Raw genomic sequence first — 19,913 nt, 5'->3', positions numbered from 1 at the left:
CCCAGCAAGGAGTGTGTGTGTCGTCGCCCCCCCCCACCCCCCCATATACTTCTTGAGCAACACAAAAGTCCTGCGGTTGCCATAGAGACAACATGGTGCCCGGGCAGGATAGGACCTTAGCCCCAATGGAAGGCAGAGTGGAGGGAAGGCCCTAAAGACCCTAAAAATTGAACACAGCGGGTGTGGGACAGGTGCCCTGGGTTGGGGCCAGGAGACTGTGATTCTTTTTTTTTTCAAAAGCTTTATTTTATTTTATTTTTTAAATTTCTCTTCCCCCTTTCCCCCCTCAAGTTGTCTGCTCTCTGTGTCCATTCGCTGTGTGTTCTTTTGTGACTGCTTCTATCCTTGTCAGCGGCACAGGGAATCTGTGTCTCTTTTTGTTGCGTCATCTCGTAGTGTCAGCTCTCTGTGTGTGCAGCACCACTCTGGGCAGGCTGCGCTTTTTACGCGCTGGGTGGCTCTCCTTTCGCGCTGGGTGGCTCTCCTTACACTCCTTACGCGTGGGGTTCCCCTATGTGGGGACACCCCTGCGTGGCAGGGCACTCCTTGCGTGCATCAGCGCTGCGCATGGGCCAGCTCCATATGGGTCAAGGAGGCCCGGGGTTTGAACCCTGGACCTCTTATGTGGTAGGCAGATGCTCTATCCATTGAGCCAAGTCCACTTCCCTGTGATTTTTTACTTACAAGCTGTGTGGCTTTTGACAGGTCACCTGACCTTCCTGAGGCACTTTTCTTCCCCAAATAACCTCAGTAATTATAGCCTGTGTCCCAGTGGGTAGCCTAGACTTTGCAATTTTTAGGGTCTCCTGTAATGTTGCAAATGTCTCATAAACCCCAAGGTGATGCAGACACGAAGCAAACCCAAGTCCCACCCTAACAATCCATCTTCTGAGTGTCTCTTTGCAAAAAAGATTTCCTCCTGTGTCAATTGCACTTCAAGGAAAACTTGCTTGCTACTTTATTTGCAGGTATTTGTAGGCAGAAAGGCCGAACCCTTACAGCAAAGCTGTCAGTCCTGTCCTGCCTGATCTGCCGCACCTCATCTCTTGCCACAGCCTTTCCCAGGTCTCACCCTCCAGCCCCTCACTCCCAAACAGGCCAGGCCTGTCACCACCACCCCCCACGCCCACGCTGACAGCCCTTCCAGGGCGCTCACAGTTGAGGATAGAGTGTTTTGGAGGTGGATAGAGAAATTGCTCTGAGAGTTCAGAGGAGGGAAAGGTTATATCCAACTTGAGACTGAGGGAGGGCTGCTTGGAAGAAGTAGCATTTGAGTTGGTTCTCCAAGGTTGAGTAAAAGTTGGACTTGAAAAGGCAAAGACCATCAAGGATTAGCTGTGCACTAGATCCTATATACTCAGCTCTATATAAACATCATCCTTGGTGGGCTCCACGAACCCCGGGGAGGTCTGTATTATTACCTTTATTAAACAGATGAGGAAACTGAGTGCCCTCCCCAGGGTCACGCGGTGAGTTAATTCTGTATGAGTTAGCTCTTCCTGTATAACGCCTCACTTCAAAACTCAGTAGCTTAAAACAATAGCCATTTGTTATTGTTCATGAGTCTGTGGATTGACTGGTCTTTTTTTTAATCTTTTCTTGTGGTATCTTTATTTTTTTAATATATTTTTTGTCTTTTTTTTACCCTCCCCCCTTGCGGCTTGCTTGTTGTCTGCTCTCTGTATCCATTAGCTGTGCACTCTTCTGTGTTTTTACTTGTCTCCCTTTTTTTGTTGTTGTTGTATCACCTTGCTGAGTTGGCACTCCACAGCGCTTGCGGGCCGGGTGGCACTCCAGGCCGCTTTCGGGCCGGGCGGCTCTCCACAGCGTGCGGGCGAGCCTGCCTTCACAAGGAGGCCCCGGGACACGAACCCAGGGCCTCCCCTATGGTAGACGGGAGCCCAACTGATTGAGCCACAGCTGCTTTCCTGTCTTTTTTTTTTTTTTTAAAGATAAATAGATCACACAAAACGTTACATTAAAAAACGTAAGAGGGAAGCGGACTTGGCCCAATGGATAGGGCATCTGCCTACCACAAGGGAGGCCCACGGTTCAAACCCCGGGCCTCCTTGACCCGTGTGGAGCTGGCCCATGCGCAGTGCTGATGCGCGTAAGGAGTGCCCAGCCACACAGGGGTGTCCCCCGCATAGGGGAGCCCCACGCGCAAGGAGTGCACCCTGTAAGGAGAGTCACCCAGCACGAAAAAAGTGCAGCCTGCCCAGGAATGGTGCCATATACATGGAGAGCGGACACAAGATGATGCAACAAAAAAACACAGATTCCTGGTGCTGCTGATAAGGATAGAAGCAGTCACAGAAGAACACACAGCGAATGGACACAAGAGAGCAGACAACGGGGGGGAGGGTGGTGCGAGGGTAGAGAAATAAATAAAAAATAAATCTTTAAAAAATATATAAAAAATAAAAACATAAGAGGTTCCCATATACCCCACTCCTCACTTCACCCCGCTCTTCCCACATCAACATCCCCTTTCATTAGTAAGATGCATTCATTGCGTTTGGTGAATACACCCTGGAGCACTGCCACACCGCATGGACCATGGTTTACATTGTAGTTCACACTTTCCCCTAGTCCATCCAGTGGGTTGTGGCAGGATAAACAATGTCCTGCATTTGTCTCTGCAATATCATTCAGGACAACTCCAAGTCCTGAAAATGGAGGGACTCTTCCCATATCATGCCCTTCCTCCCTCTCCCTGTTCTCAGGAACTCCCATGGCCACCATCTCCACATCAATGATAGAATTTCTTCTGTTGCTAGAGTCACAACAGTTCTATAGTAGAATACCAGCAAGTCCACCCCAACCCATATTATATTCCTCTATCCTGTGGACCCTGGGATGGCGATGTCCACTCCACCTCTAAATCAAGAGGGGGCTTAGATCCCACATGGCTGCTGGATGCGGTTCTCCTGCTTGCAGTTGTAGACACTCTCTGCTCCCTGGTTTGGTGGCTGACCTCACTGTTAGCTGACCTGGGTACGTTCAATGAACCGGAGAGTAAGTGTTGCAAATCTGCTGAGGCTCAGGCCCCAGCTGGCACATGGACAGTCCAGAGGTTCATGTCTTCTGAGCATATACCAACCCCAGCGATTGGCTGGTCTTGGATGGGGCAACTAGGATGTCGTCTACATGGATCCTCATCCTGCAGCAGTTTCGCCCAGGTTTGTTCTCATGGAGGAAGCAGAGGTCTGAGAGGAGAAGTATGCGTGAACTCTTGAGACCTAGGCTTGGAATGGACATGTCATCACTTCTTCCACATTCCATTGGCCAAAGCAAGTCACGAGGCCAGCTCAGATTCAAGGGGAGGGCAGGTAGTCTTTACCTCTTGATGGAAGAAGCTGTAAAGTCAAGGACTGCCAAGGGCATGGATACGAGGTGTGAGGCTTGGGCTCTTTTTGCTGTTTGCCTTAGTGGCAGAGCAGGATTGGGTCTCTGGTCTAGCTGGCTCCAAAGCTGTTCTTTCTACAAGGGTTTACTTCTTCTGTGGAGGAGGAAAAAAATTAGGACAAAGGAAGGGAAGCAGAGACAATCTCAGGCTGTGCCTGGGAAATAGTACATAGTTCATTTTGGATGATGTGTGGAGTGTGTAACGGAGAATGGTAGAGAATAAGGCAGGAGGGATTGGTTAGGCCAGTCCTTGGAGGCCTTGATGCCAAGCTAAACTGCTTGGACAGTATCCTGCCTGTGAGAAGTCACAAAAGGATTGTTTTAGAAGTCAATTTTATAATAGTGTAACTTATATACAATAAAATCCACCCTGTTTCAGAATTATGGGTCTGTGAGGCCTGGCAAATGTATATAGTATTGTCATCGATGTAATATTTTCATCTCTCCAGAAAGTTTCCTCATGCCATTTACATTCAGTCATCGCCCCCATCCCAGTCCCTGGCAACTCCGGATGTGATTGCTGACCTTGTACTTCTGCCTTTTCCAGAATGTCGTACAAACGAAATCATGCCATAGGTAGAATTTTGTATCTAGCTTCCTGCATTTCGCATAGCGCTCTAGAATTCATCCATGTTGTTGCATATTTCAGTTCTCCGTTTTGAGTGCTGAATTCTCTTCCACTGCTTGGATGTGCCACAATTCATTTATCCATCCCCCAGTTGAGGGACATTTGGGTTTTTCCAGTTTGGGGCAATTTTGAATAAATCTGCTATAAATGGTTTTATACAGATCTTTGTGCAGACAAATGTTTTATGTTTTCATTTCTCCTGGGTGAATATCTAGCAGTGGACTTTCTAGGCCATTTGAACTTGATATGAAACTGCTAGATGGCTTTCTTTTGGTACCAGGGGCCAGGGATGGAACGCAGGACCTTGTATGTGGGGAGCTGGTACTCAGCCACTGAGCCACATTGACTTCCCCAAGTTGGGCTTTTTTTTTTCTTTTCCTTGTTGTTCATTTTTATTTTTCCAGGAGGCACCAGGAACCAAACTTGGGACTTCCCGTGTGGGAGGCGGGAGCTCAACTGCTTGAGCCACATCTGCTCCCTTGTGGACTGCCTTCTGAAATGAGAATTACATCCCCACCATCCATATATGAAGGTTCTAATTGCTTTGCCTCTTTGTCAGCACTTGGTATCATCTTTTTTTCTTTGTAAATTTTCATCATTCTAATAGGTTTTAATTTTATTGTGGTTTTAATTTGCATTCCTTCAGTGACAGATGATGTTGAGCATTTTTTCATGTGCTTCATACATATCTCTACTTTCTTGAAGTGTCGTCAGATCTTTTGCACATTTTAAAAAATGAGTTGCTTGTTTTCTTATTAAATTTTGAGATTTCTTTATATAGTCTAGATATAAGTGCTTTATCAGATATGTGTTTTGCAAATATTTTCTCCAAGACACTCAGAAGTCCTTTAATGGGAAGTAACTCTTGTGTTTTAAAAACTTACTCTGTGGGCTTGTGGGGTTGGGGAAAAGGGCAGGGAGGGATGGAGTCGGTGGTCCAGGTGGGAGAGGCTGTGCACCAGGGCAGGGCCTGAGGATGGGGAGGCGTGAAGAGCTGTAAGGTGTGGAGACCCTTTGGATGGTAGCGAAGGCCTCTTTTACCCTGGTGAGGACGCTCCCTTCCTCCCTCCCTCCTTCCTTTAACAAACACTTGTGGACCACCTACTAAGTAGCAAGTAACATGCTAGGCATTGGGAAATACTAATGAAGGAATCAAAGTCCCTGCCTTCATGGAGTTTACACCTTGGTGGATAAGTCAGGCAATAAACAAACACACACATCTGTGTAATCTAATGCCTGGTGGTCGAGGTTGGACACACACAGCAAGGGATTCTTACTGAAATGACTTCCCAGTGGTCCATGGCGTGGGTACCTGAGTCCTCAGGAAAAAGCCAGAGCAGCGGGAGGAACACTGGACTGAAGTCAGGAACTCTGGGCTTGAAGTCTGGCCGTGAGGGTGACCTCAGTCAAGTTACCACCTCTCTCTAGCCCTCATTCTCCCTCTCAGAGTTGGATGAGATAAGCTTTCAGGTGCTAGGATTTTGCATTTGAAGTTCTTACAAACCAATTTGGGGGGTCTGATAAAGTGAGCTGTATGCAAGTTGGGGGCATCTCCACCTTAGAACCAGGCTGTTGTGTCAGAAAAGTTCTGGAGGTCATCCATTTTGGCCTCTCACCCAATGTGGGATCCGCTGTGAAGCACATCAGACATTTACCTGTTTATTCCCTTTGGGTGCCCCTCTAGGGATAGGGTGCTCACTCCATTCCAAGGGACCACTTTCATTTTATCTTTCTCTGTCTTTTTAAAGGGAAAGGATCACACCTTTTACTAAAGGGAAGTGCATTTCAACCGTGGATCACAGTTCAGATCCTATTCCTGAAAGTTGCATGTGAAGGACAGCCTACAGTGGGCAGAGGGCCAAAGGCCTAAAGACAAATCTGCGGTGGGGAGTTGAGGTTCTTGGAGAAAGAAGACATGAGAATGCCTGCAAGAGGGGAGGGAAGGGGCAGGATCACCTTTGCCGGAGCCATCTATTTGGTGGTCATGATGTCTGCGGCCAGATATCTTTTGATATAAGAGATCAATTATCCTGAAAATTCAGATTGGCCAGTGACTTAAATATGGGAGGCAGATAGCAGATGGACTGAAGGAATGGCACGTGGTTAACATTTTTTGGACCCCATCTATTAAAAAAGCCAGAGTGTTTCACTTCCTGTTCATTAAATTCCACAAAGAGGTGGGAGAGCATAGCATATCATATATGGCAGCTCCGGGCCCTCTCCAGAATGCTCAGTCTCCATCCCAGGATGATTCTGGAAGCAGGGTGGGGCCTCATGCTATGAGGAGGCCACTGAACTCCAAGGAATGTCCAGCCATGGGGAAAAATTATTCACCCCCAGTGTCTGCCCTTGTGGGTACCCCAGTGTAGCCCAAAAGTAGACTGTTTGTGGGAGGAGGTGGACACAATGTCCTGAGCTTCTTCACTCACGTCTGTGAGAGACTGGATGGGATGAGGGTGTGGGCTGTCCCTAGAGGGGGTAGACTGGGCACTGCAGCCTCAGCCACAAAAATCACGTAATTATAAAAGAATATTTGAAACACTTTTTCAGAGCATGAGTGTCTTACAGAAAGCAGTTTACTTTCCTACTCATGTCAAAATGGCTATTTTAGAAGAAAAACTGTCTTTATTCATAGACAAGATGATCATCTATGTTAAAAATCCTTCCGAATTTACAAAAAAGCTACTAGATCTAATTGGTCACTTTAACAAGGTTCAGGGTATATGATCAATATACTAGCAAGAAACAAGCAAAAATTGAAGATTTAAAATACCATTTATGATGGCATCAAAAGTATGAAATACTTAGTTATAAATTTGACAAAAGATGTACAAGATACAGACACTGAAATTGATAAAACACTGCTGAGAAAAATTAAAGAAGACCTAAATAAAAGGAAAGATGTTCCATGTTCATGGATTAAAAAAGTCAATATTGTAAGATGTTACTTCTCCCCAAATTCATGTATAGGTTCAGTGTAAGACCAATCAAAATCCCAGTATTGTTTTATAGAAGTTGACAAGTTGATCCTAAACCTTACTTGGAAATACAAAAAAAGAGTAGTCAAAACTACTTTGAAAAAGAACAAAGTCAGAGGACTAACATTACCTGATATTCAGACTTATAAAACTAAAGGAATCAAGACTGTGGAATTTTGTCAAGATAGATGGATATATCAAAGCAACAGAATAGAGAATCCAGAAATAGACCCACATCTATATGGACAACTGATTTTCAACAAAGGTGTAAAGGTAATTCAGTTGAGAAATGATAGTCTTTTCAACAAATAATGATGGAACTATTGGATATCCATGTGCAAAAACTGAACTGTGATCAATGCCTCATATCATTAATACAAGAATTAACTCAAAATAGATCATAGTTCCAAATGTAAAATCCAAAGTTTAAAACTTCTAGAAGAAAACAGAGAAGAAAGTATTTAGACCCTGAGTTAGGTAAAAATTTCTTAGATACAACACCAAAGTATGATCCATAAAAGAACAAATTGGTAAATTGTATGTGATCAAAATGTAAAACTCTTACCCGTTTGAGGACACTATTTTTTTAAATATGTTGAAATATCACTCATACATAAACATACATAAACAATAAATGTATAATAGTTGTGAACTGACAAACTAAAACATATATAATATCAAACATATAACATCTCACCCTACCACCAATAACTTGCATTGTTTTTAAACTTTTTAAACTAAAAAGCATTGTCAAAATATTATTACTAAACAAAGAAGTTAACCAATCTGATTGTTATTATCTTGATATCATTTATGTATGAACATACATAAACAATTAAGTGTATAGTAAAAATTGTGAATTTACAAAGCAAACATGCATAACATCATTGAGGACACTATTAAGAGAATGAAAAGCCACAAACTGGGACAAAATAGTTTCAAATCATGTGTCTGATAAAGGACTTATATCCAGAATATGATACATAGAGATAGATAGACTGACTTGTAGCATATTCTGATTATAAGATATATGTGCTGTTTTTTTGTGTGTGTATACTCTCAAAAATCAGAACAAGAAAACAACCCAATAAAAATGAGCAAAAGATAGAAACAGACACTACTGAGAATATATATGAATGGCAGATATGCACATGAAAAGATGCTCAACATCATTAGTCATTAGGGAAATGCAAATTAAAACCACAGTGAGATCCCACTAAACACCTATCAGAATAGCTAAAATTAAAAAGACTGACCATACCAAGTATTGTGAGGAGGTGGAAACTAATTCTTACACACTGCTGGTGGGAGTGTAAAATCTACAACCACTTTGGAAAACAGTTTTGCAAGTTAAAAAGTTAGACATACATCTACCATGTGATCCTGATATGCCACTCCCAAGTATTTATCAGTGAAAAAGGAAAGCATGTCCATGAAAAGACTTGTACACAAATATTCCTAGGAGCTTATTTGTAATAGCTAAAGACTGAAAACAACCCAAATGTCCATCAATGGGTGAATGAATAAATAAATGCTGGTATATCAATACAGTGGAATACCATACATCACTAAAGTAGAATGAACTATGGATATATGCTTAAAAATGGATGAAACTCAAAATTGTTATGAATGAAAGAAGCCAGGCCAAAAGAAGTACATTATGATTCCATTAATATAAAACTTGAGTAAGTGCAAACTAATCTGTAGTGACAAAAAGCAGGTAAGTGGTTGCCAGGAGACAGTGGCAAGTGGGGACACAGAGAAGAGAAGGGAAGGAATTACAAAGGGGCATGAGAAAACCTTTGGGAGTGATTGATAGGTTCACTATCTTACTTACAGTGATGGTTTTACAGGTGTATATATAAGGCATACCTCATTTTATTGTGATTCACTATATTGCACTTTATTTTTTATTTTTTATTTTTTTTTTAAAGATTTATTTATTTATTTAATTTCCCCCCCTCCCCTGGTTGTCTTGTTCTTGGTGTCTATTTGCTGCGTCTTGTTTCTTTGTCCACTTCTGTTGTCATCAGCGGCACGGGAAGTGTGGGCGGCGCCATTCCTGGGCAGGCTGCTCTTTCTTTTCACGCTGGGCGGCTTTCCTCACGGGAGCACTCCTTGCGCGTGGGGCTCCCCCACGCGGGGGACACCCTTGCGTGGCATGGCACTCCTTGCGCGCATCAGCACTGCGCATGGCCAGCTCCACACGGGTCAAGGAGGCCCGGGGTATGAACCGCGGACCTCCCATATGGTAGACGGACGCCCTAACCACTGGGCCAAAGTCCGTTTCCCTGTATTGCACTTTAGATATTGTGTTTTATCAGTTCAAAGTTTGTGGCAACCTTGGGTTGAGCTAGTCTGTCGGCACCATTTTTCCAACAGCATGTGCTCACTTTGTGTCACTGTCACATTTTGGTAATTCTCATAATGTTTCAAACATTTTCATTATTACTATATTTCATGGTCATCTGCAGTCAGTGATCTTTGATGTTACTGTTGTAATTATTTTGGGGTGCCACAAACCATGCCCATCTAAGATGGTAAACTTAATTGGTAAATACGGTTTGTTCTCACCGCTCTACCACCCAGCCATTCCCCCATTTCTCTGTCTCTCTCCTTGGGCTTCCCTGTTCCCTGAGACAAAAGACATTGAATTTAGGTCCGTTAATAACCCTATATTGGCCTCTAAGTGTCCAAGTGAAAAGGAAGAGTCACACTTGTCTCACTTTAAATCAAAAGCTAGAAATAACTAAGCTTAATGAGGAATGCCATGTCAAAAGCCAAAAGAGGCCCAAAGCTAGATCTTTTGCACCAATTAGCCAAGTTGTGAATACAAAGGAAAAGTTCTTAAAGGAAATTTAAAGTGCTACTCCAGTGAATACACAAATGGTAAGAAAGTGAAGCAGGTTTATTGCTAATGGGAAGAAAGTTTTAGTGTTCTGGTAGAAGAGCAAACCAGCCACAACATTACCTTAAGCCAAAGCCTAATCCAGAGCTGAGAGAGGAGAGGAAGCTGCAGAAGAAAAGTTGGAAGCTAGCAGAGCTTGGTTCATGAGGTTTAAGGAAAGACGCCATCTCCATAGAATAAAAGTGCAAGATGAAGTAAAAAGTGTTGATGCAGCAAGTTATCTGAAGATCTAGCTAAAATCATTGATGAAGGTGGCTACACTAAAAAGACTTTCAGTGTAGATGAAACAACCTTCTGGAGGAGTATGCTATTTAAGACTCCTTGCTAGAGAGGAAAGTCAATGCCTGACTTTAAAGCTTCAAGTATTAGGCTGACTGTCTTATTAGGGGCTAATGCAGCTGGTGACTTTAAGTTGAAGCCAGTTGTCATTTACCATTCTGAAAATCCTAGGGCGCTTAAGAATTATGTTAAAACTACTCAGCTGGGAAACAGATGTGGCTCAACCAATTGGGTTCCTGTCGACCATGTAGGAGGTTCAGGGTTCGATGCCCAGGGCCTCCTGGTGAGGGCAAACTGGCCCATGTGGTGAGCTGGCCTCACTCAGGAGTGCTGCCCTGTGTGGGAATGCCACCCAGGGCAGAAAAGCTGTCCCATGCAGGAGTGCCAGCCAATGTGGAGAGCTGGTGCAGCAAGATGATGCAACAAGAGACACAGAGGAGAGAAAATAAGATGTAGCAGAGCATGGAGTTGAGGAGGCACAAGAAAGTAATTGTCTCTCTCCCACTCCAGAAGGTCCCAGGATTGGTTCCCAGAACCACCTAATGAGAGTACAAGCAGACAAAGAAGAACATACAGCAAATGGACACAGAGAGCAGATAACAGGGGGAATGGGGGTGGGGGGTGGGGAGGAGAAATAAATAAAATAAATCTTGAAAAACAAAAACTACTCGGCCTGTGCTCTATAAATGGAACAACAGAGCCTGGATGACAGTACATCTGTTTATAAGATGTTTTAATGAATATTTTAAGCCCACTGTTGAGACCTGCTCAGGAAAAAAAAATTCCTTTTCAAAATGTGACTGCTCATTGACAATGCACCTGGTCATCCAAGAGTTATGATGGCGATGTAAATGAGATTAATATTTTCATGCCTGCAAACACAGTATCCATGGATCAAGGAGTCATTTTGACTTTCAAGTCTTATTATTTAAGAAATACATCACATAAGGCTATAGTTGCCATAGATAATGATTCCTCTAATGGATCTGGACAAAGTCAATTGAAAACCTTCTGGAAAAGTGTAGCAGTTTGATATAGTTTATGAATTCCAAAAATAGATATTGGATTATGCTTGTAAACTGGTCTGTTCCTGGGCATGATTAAATTATGATTAAGGCTTTGATTGGGCCATGCTGGTAGGATGTTGAGTCCCTGCCTCCTTGCTGGGTGGAGACTCACATAAAACTACACAGCAGAGCAGAGGAGTTAGTTGGAGTTTTGAACTGGAGCCTGGTGAAGATGCTGTGAACATTGTTGAAATGACAACAGAGGATTTTGACTATCACATAGACTTAGTTGATAAAGGAGTGGCAGGGTTTGAGAGGACTAATTTTGAAAGAAGTTCTACTGTGCGTAAAATGCTATCAAACAGCACTGCATGCTACAGAGAAATCTTTTGTTTTTTTTTTTCTTTTCCAAATTCTACTCAATTTATTCATTTTTTAAAAGATATTACATTAAAAAAAATGAGGTCCCCATTTGCCCCCTCCACCCCCCCCCACAGTAACACTCTCCCCCATCATCATGTCACATCCATTGCGTCTGATGAGTACATCTCCGGGCATTGCTGCACCCCATGTCCCGTGTTCCACACCATAGCCCACACTTTCCCACATTCCATCCAGTGGGCCATGGGAGGACATACAACATCCGGCAATTGTCCCTGGGGCACCACCCAGGACAACTCCAAGTCCCGAGAATGCCTCCACATCTCTTCTCTTCCTTCCATTCCCCGCACCCAGAAGCCACCATGGCCACTTTTTCCACATCAATGCCACATTTTCTCGATTATTAACCACAATAGTTCGTGAATAGGATATCATTAAGTCAGAGAAATCTTTTGTGAAGAGTTAATTGATACTGCAAATGTCATTGTTCTTATTTTAAGAAATTGCCACAGCCACTCCAACCTTCAGCAGCCACCATCTTGATCAGTCAGCAGGCACTGAGGCTAAACCCTTCACCAGCAAAGTGCATGACCTAGGAAGAAGAGATAGATAGATAGATAGATAGATAGATAGATAGATAGATAGATAGATAGATGACTTGCTGAAGGCTCAGATGATGGTTTGCATTATTTTAGGAATAAATATTTAAAATTAAGGAATATACTTTTTAAGAGACATAATGCTATTGCACACTTAATAAACTACGGTATAGTGTAAATATCACTTGTATATGCACTGGGAAACAAGAAATTTGTGACTCGCTTGTGATATTCATTTTACTGCGGTGGTCTGGAACTGAACCCGCAATATCCCCGAGGAATGCCTATATGTCAAGACTTACAAAATTGTACACTTTAATTATGTGCAGTGTAGTGTGCGTTCATTGTGCCTCAATAAACTTTTTCAGTCTGGAATTGATGAAGAAGAAATAACTAAATGCAGTGAAGGCTCCTGTGTAGGATTCCAAAACAGAAAAGCAGTATTAGTGTAAAAACTAGTGAAACTCAAATAAGGTCTATGGTTTAGTTAACATTATGCCCGTGTTAATTCCTTGGTTTTGACAATTTTACATTAGGGGAAGCTGTGAGGGCAATATGGGAACTCTCTGAACTATCTTTGTTACTTTTCTATAATTCTAAAATTAATTAAAAATTAAAAAATTAATCTCCATAAAACTTATTTTAAAAGACTGCTTTACATTGAAGAGATAAAGTATTTTTTCAAATATGTCTGTCAGCTGTCATATTACTGACAGTTGCTCTCCCCATGAAGGTCAGCAAATTTGGAGTACTTATCTTTGTGAAAAAGAAACAGATAATATCTTTTAATTGGACAGTTTTAAGCACTTTGCTATGAAATAACCAGTGAACTTCTGTGTTAAAAAAAAAAAAAAGCCATGTATGGGAAGCAGTTTGTAAATCCTCTAAGAAAATCTTAGTAAACTAATAAAACTGGACAAATTTGCAATACACAACCATTTCATCTTTCTGGAATAGCTCAGCTCTGAGAGAAGGACTGTTGGGCAGGGGCTGATATGGAAATACTTTGTTTTGGCTCCTTTTCCAGGGACAGTTGGGAAAGGAGATGGCACACTATCTCGAAGATGATCATAGAAGGTTTGAGAATCCCTCCACATAAATGGGCACATTTGTCTCCATGTTTGGCTTTTTAAAAACTGTCCTTTACACAGAGTACTGCATATTATATGATTCCATCTATATAAAATATAAATATATATCAGTTTATAAAGATGAAAGATTAGTGGTTATGTAGGTCGAGGAAGGGATGTTAAGGGGTGTGGAGTCTTTCTTTTTGAAGTAATGAAACTTATAAAATTTTTGAGATGATGAATGTACAACACTGTGATTGTACTAAAAGTCATTGATTTTACATTTAGGCTAGAATAGCCAGGAAGAGCAGCTAGGTACAGTGGGGAAAGTAGAGAGAGATTGAGAGGTGAGGAATTTTCTTGTTTTTATTATAGAAAATATCACTGATTGTACCCTTTTGATGAATTGTATATTAATATGTCTCAATAAAATTTGTTAAAAAAGACAGCTGTCCTTTAAAGTACAATGTCTGTTATTCCAGCCTTAAAGACAGTCATCTGGGAAATGGTTAGAAATGCAAGTTTCTAGGTATTAAGAGTGCTTCATTCCAGTTTTAATTTTTTGAAAGATTTATTAATTTCTCTCCCCTCAGTTGTCTGCTCTCTGTGTCCCTTTGCTGTGTGTTCTTCTGTGTCCACTTGTATTGTCAGTAGCACCGGGAATCTGTGTCTTTTTTTGTTGCATCATCTTGCTGCGTCAGCTCTCCATGTGTGCAGCGCCACTCACACTGGGCGGCTCTCCTTACTGAGCGCACTCCTTGAGCGTGGGGCTCCCCTACGCCGGGGATACCCCAGCATGGCAGGGCACTTCTTGTATGCATTAGCACTGCGTGTGGGCCAGCTCCACATGGGTCAAGGAGGCCCTGGGTTTGAACACTGGACCTCCCATGTGGTAGGCAGATGCTCTATCCAATGAGCCAAATCCGCTTCCCCAGGTTTTAATTTTTTTTTAAAGATTTATTTTTTATTTATTTTCCTCCCCTTCCCCGCCTCTCCCCTCCCCCAGTTGTCTGCTGTGTCCATTTGCTATGTGTTCTTCTGTGTCTGCTTGCATTCTTGTCAGCGGCACCTGGAATCTGTGTCTCTTTTTGTTGCAACATCTTGCTGCATCAGCTCTCCGTGCATGCTGCACCATTCCTGGGCAGGCTGCACTTTCTTTTGAGCTGGTCAGCTCTCTTTACGGGGCGCACTCCTTGTGTGTGGGGCTCCCTTATGCAGGGGACACCCCTATGTGGCACGGCACTCCTTGCGCACATCAGCAGTGCACGTGGGCTACCTCATCACATGGGTCAGGAGGCCCTGGGTTTGAACCTTGGCCCTCCCATGTGGTGGGTGGATGCCCTATCCGTTGGGCCAAATCCGATTCCCAGTTTTAATTTTTAAAGTACTAAACACTATAATCTACACATTGATTTTTCTGAGAACAAAGTAATCTAGATTAGCGTATTAAACTAACATATTTATGAATTTAGATAAAGACACTTCGACCAAAAAAACTTACCTGCTTTTCTTACAGGGTTGTAGGGATTAAATAGGATTTATTATGTCATGTGCTATTCAAATATAAGGTGATATTTAAGGGTTAAACTGCAAAAGCTATGTTTTAAGGAACATTAAACATGTCTCCCCCTTCAAGCAAAGCTAATACACAAAATCTGGATGTGGGAAACTGGTCACTTGGAAAGGGGATTTCCTTTCCAAGGTATCCTTTTTTTTTTAAGATTTGTTTTTTATTTCTCTCCTCCCCCTCCCCCCCCCAGTTGTTTGCTCTCTGTGTCCATTCACTATGTTCTTCTGTGTCTGCTTGGATTCTTGTCAGCGGCACCCAGCATCTGTGTCTTTTTTTTCTTTTTCTTTTTTTTCTGTGTCTCTTTTTGTGCGTCATCTTGCTGTGTCACCTCTCTGTGTTTGCGGCACCATTCCTGGGCAGGCTGTGCTTTTTCGCGCTGGGCGGCTCTCCTTACAAGGCACACTCCTTGCACGTGGGGTCCCCTACGCGGGGGACACCCCCGCGTGGCAGGGCACTCCTTGCGCGCATCAGCACTGCGCGTGCGCCAGCTCCACACGGGTCAAGGAGGCCTTGGATTTGAACCTTGAACCTCCCATGTGGTAGGCGGATGCCCTATGTGTTGGGCCAAATCTGCTTCCCCCAAGGTATCTTTTAAATAACTTTAGGAGGAGACCCACACCTCACACATTTTAGGAAAATGTCCACTATGCATACATGCATCCATTTGTATAAAACTGAATTCTTTTTTGTTCATTTATGCCTCACAGCCCCAGGACAGTTAGGGTGAGCTAAACTGCTCTAACAGCCCCACATACATAATGGCCCAACTACAACTGAGGTTTATTCCTTGCTCCCTAACGGCCTATGGCAGGGCAGGTTGGAGGGGTTTTGGGGCATCCTGTTCAGGCACCTTCCAACTTGTTGCTCTGCCATCACTTGCGCAGCCAGCAAATGGAAAGGGAAAGGGTGAAGAGAGCCTCACACGTCACTTCTCTTCACTTTCCACTGGAAAGAACTGGAAAGAACTCTCGACACAAGGGCACCCCCGACTGCAAAGGAGGCTGGGAAATGCAATCTAGCTGTCTGCCAAAAGGGGGGCATTTAGGAATTTTAGAAGACCATCAGTTTGTAGATGAGGAAACAGACTCAACAGGATTAACTCGCCAAAATCAGTTAGGCACAAAGTGACAAAGCCAGGACTGCAGCACAGAGCTCTACCAGGTCTGCTGCTTTGAAGAAGTACCGTCCCCCGACCCCGATCTGAGCCACCATCGTGCCTCTCCTGGACTCTGTGGTAGCTCTCAGTGCTCTCCCCACTTGCTTTTCCCCTGTAGTCTTTCTTCACCTTGCAGAGGGATCCTACTGACACCTAAGGAGGTGACAATGGTAGAAATTTCAGCATAGGGCAAGCCCACAAACCCAGTAACTTGTCATTTCTCCTGTCCACGGGCAGGGGGATTCCGAGGGAAACTGTCCTGGTGAGTGGCAGAGCCCCTGCTCGAGCCCAGGTCTGACTCCACCTTGAGGGGTCCCCACGAAACATGCCACAGAGCAAGAAACAACCAAGGCCAGTTTCCAGGTCATACTTTTATTTTTACAGGCCGCAGGGATGTGGTCTGGACAGGAGGCACAGCACCTGCAGCTGCAGGAGCCCGGGAGGGGTGACTCATGCCTTTCTCCTTGGTTCCCACGATCAGGAACAAATAAAATCATACAGCACACACTGCCACCTCCACCCCCAACCCCACGCCCGAGCCCTTCAGGAATACCAATTACACTGTGCATTCTTCCAGCCAAAGAAACTGGCTACAGTTCTGCTTTTACAGAAAATCTTCATGCTAAGGAACTCGGGGCTCTGGAGGGGAGAGGCCTCCTCTTTTACTTGCCACATGCACTGCTCCCTGGCACCAACTTCAACTCCACCTGCAGCTACCACAAGGGCAGTGATGGGGTGGGCTATGAGAAAAAGCTGGTACTTCAGCTCACCATGTTTGGAAGACTGCCTCTTTCCAGGCAAGATATTACTGGAGCAAAAACATGAACCTGAGGCTAGTGTGATTCCCAAATACCTTCCCTTCCAAGCCCCACGATTCTGGGTAAGGTCGGTGGAGGGCAGGATTTTGGTTTATAGGATAAGCGACAAAGGCTGCTGGCATCTCTGGCCACACTCCCAGTGGTTTAGGGATAGAGGCTCCGTGCGTGAAGTGATGAAGCATTAATCACTGGGTTAACCTAGCTCGTGTTAACCACTCCTCTACAGCAAGTAGAATCATTGGTTTAGCACCAAGCAAGGAAACACAGTGGCCTAAGTGGAGAGCTAATGCCAGAATTTACATGCTTTGCATACAAGCTAGAGAATGAGGTTTTTTTTTTTTCTTATGCCCCCTCCAGAGGCCAAGGGGTAAGGGTGGTTCTTTTGCCTTCTGAGTGCCACGGATGCACCCAGCACCCATGGGACCATGTTAAGACACTTCGCAGTGTGCCAATCCCCTGGTAGAGTGGGTGAGCATGCTTCAGTCAAAGTGTGACTCTTAGAGGATCTCGGCAACCTGGAGTGACAAGACTAACACTTCCTGCAAGCCACAGATGCAACTTTCTGAGCATGAGATGGAAACTGGCCTTGGGGCTGAAAGGACCTTAAATGACACCAACCTAGCATATCCACCTTGAACACTTAGTTTTCCTCTTACTTTCAACCCAAACAAGGCTTTCCATGGGGTTTGCAACCATGGTGTAAGACAATTGTGTATTCTTACAACAAGTTCTGGGGAGCTCTTATTTGCACCAATGTGACAGATGAGGGACTGCAGCTTGGAGAAGACAGATGACTTCCCGAGGTTGCACAACTTGTTGGCAACAGCAGGGTTGAAGCGCAGGTCTCCTGACTCCTGGTTCAGTGTTCTCTCTCTCCAAATGTCACACTGCCTGGCACAACTCTTAATTTCACCTTCCCTTACATAACAAAATTCCTTTTTAGATTCTGGGCTTTCAGCTGAGGCTGGATAGTTCTTAAGATGGAGTTGCATAAACAACCAAGCCTTAATAATAAGTGGGGAAGAACCTTGTGGAGGTAGCCTCCCCGCTGGAACGGAAACAGCTAGTTTTTCTCTGAGCTTAGGAGCTAAGGCACTGAAATTAACTACGGCTAGGGGAAAAGCAGGAAAAAAAAGGGGGGGGGGGAGATAAGTTGGGTGGAGGAATCAAGAGGTGACGCTGCTCTTTTCTTCCAGACCCACTAGTGAGTCTGCACAGAATAATGGCAGGCTCCATTTCCTGCCTGGCGTGTCCCATCTCCCACCACTCCCCCCCAACGTGCCACAGAGCAGCGTGGAAACACCCCACCAGGACCGAGTGGGCTCTGGGGACAAGAGGAGGCCTGGACAGTTGGAGCTCCAAGAACAAGCCTAGGTGCTCAGGATCAGATTCAGAGTGGGAACCACTCAGTCTGTCTGGGCGTGCCTAAGCTCGGCTGGGACAGTTCTCAACCTTGAAATGCCTTTTTCAGTATCTTGGGCCTCCTTGAATGGACTTGGAAATGGCTGGGGTGGCCGGTGTGAAGGAGGAAAGGGCAGGGCATCACCAAGGATGGCAGGGCAACTTTGGAATCAGACCTGGCTTTGGCACAGCACTTCTTGGGCCTGCCCACCCCATCTGCTGCCCCTGAGACCCCAAAGATGCAGAGGAACCTTCCTTCTCCCCATGAGGAGCTCAGCCAGGGCAGCCCCTTCGTAATTCCAGTCTGTGCACGTGTACACCGGTGACCTAATGTGGAGCCTTCCCAGACTCAAGTGCTGAATCCTAAGTATTTAGGTCAGATGTGATGCTGAGTGGGACATGGAATAGCTACCATTACCCAGCACCTACGAGACAGGTGCTTGGCTGATAGGACAACACCCTGCAGATAATTGGTACTGTCCCCTTTTGACAGATGAAAGAACTGGGGCTCATCGGGGTTCAGTGACTTGCTCAGAGTCACACAGCTAATGAATGGCTAAACCAGGAAGTGAGCTCAGGTTTGTTTGATTTCACGTCCCCCGTTCCTTCTGCTCAACAAGGCTGCCCCTGGAAGCTGGGAGGAAGCCACTGGGGCTGGCAGGCTGGGATTTCTGGAGGGGTTTCTTTCTGAAAAGTAGACCTGAGAGCGCAGCCAAGCTTGAGAGAAGGGAAGATGCCACGAGCCCAGGGGGACAGGGTCCGCCCACACGCCTCTTTCCCGTGGGCTCCGGCTCAGTGCCTGGCGGCCTTGCAGATCTTGTCATACACCTCAGGGAAAGCGTCCTGGCAGTTGAGCTGTTCCCGCAGCTTGTGGTACAGAGAGCCGTCAAACATCTCCCAGAACTCCTCCCGGTTCATGTAGCAGTCGGCATAGAGCATCTGGAACCTGCAGAGGCAGAAGAGGGAGGCGGTGTTGGACGGGGCAGGGAGGAGGGAGAGCCAGCCGCCCCTGCCGTGCGGCGCCTTTGCAGTTTAGGAGGGTTCACCCTGCTGACCCCCTAAGAACCTGGGTGGCGGGCAGTGCAGGCGTTCTCAGCCCTGTTTTGCAGATGGGGAACTGGGACTCGGGGAGATAAGGGAGATAAATGGCAGTGGTGGCAGAGCTGGGAGTAGAATTCAGACTCCTGGGCTCTCCTGGCTGTGCTGGGTCCACTACACGAGCTGCCCCACCTGACGGGGATGGGGCTGGATTTTAAGAATTTCAATGGTGTTCAATAAACGGCACATTTCAAGCGCACACTTTGGTATGTCTTGACATGTGTTACAGCCGTGACGCCATCACCACAATCAAGGACCAAACATATCCACCTCCAAAGCTTTCCTTCTTCCCCTTTGGTATCCATCACCTTCTGCTGCCCCCCGGCACCCACTGATTTGCTTTCTATCACCCTGGGTTCCTCAGCATTTTCTTGAATTTCATCTACATGGACATACAGTCTGCACTCTTTTTTGTCTGGCTCCTTTCAATCAGCAAGATGATTTTGAGATTCACCCACGCTGCGTTCACCGACGGTTTGTTCCGGGCTGCCTTCTGCGCCATGCTCTGGTGAGCCTCTCCCTGGTTTTCAGTCTCGAGTCCCTCCCCTGAGCGCTGGTCTTTTCAGCCTCAAGAGGCCTCAGTGGACAGTGGCCCCCAATTGTGGTCTGAGC

At 45.0% G+C, this 19,913-nt stretch overlaps 2 protein-coding genes across 2 annotated transcripts in view; one reads left to right on the top strand and one right to left on the bottom strand.

The window, feature by feature from the left end:
- CIMAP2 (ciliary microtubule associated protein 2) overlaps positions 1-6,185 on the top strand; it is a 32,031-nt gene extending 25,846 nt beyond the window's left edge. Inside the window, exon 10 of the mRNA XM_004467977.2 lies at positions 5,785-6,185. Within this exon, the coding sequence (XP_004468034.2) occupies positions 5,785-5,869 (85 nt within the window). The 3' untranslated portion in view covers positions 5,870-6,185. The remainder of the gene's footprint in view (positions 1-5,784) is intronic.
- A 10,155-nt stretch (positions 6,186-16,340) lies between these two features.
- DHCR24 (24-dehydrocholesterol reductase) overlaps positions 16,341-19,913 on the bottom strand; it is a 32,310-nt gene continuing 28,737 nt past the window's right edge. Inside the window, exon 9 of the mRNA XM_004467972.4 lies at positions 16,341-19,149. Within this exon, the coding sequence (XP_004468029.1) occupies positions 18,996-19,149 (154 nt within the window). The 3' untranslated portion in view covers positions 16,341-18,995. The remainder of the gene's footprint in view (positions 19,150-19,913) is intronic.

This window comes from Dasypus novemcinctus, chromosome 9 (genome assembly GCF_030445035.2).
Source record: "Dasypus novemcinctus isolate mDasNov1 chromosome 9, mDasNov1.1.hap2, whole genome shotgun sequence".
Lineage (NCBI taxonomy): Eukaryota > Metazoa > Chordata > Mammalia > Cingulata > Dasypodidae > Dasypus > Dasypus novemcinctus.
The sequence above is the reverse complement of the archived record's forward strand: the minus strand, read 5'-3'. Positions and strand labels throughout refer to the sequence as shown.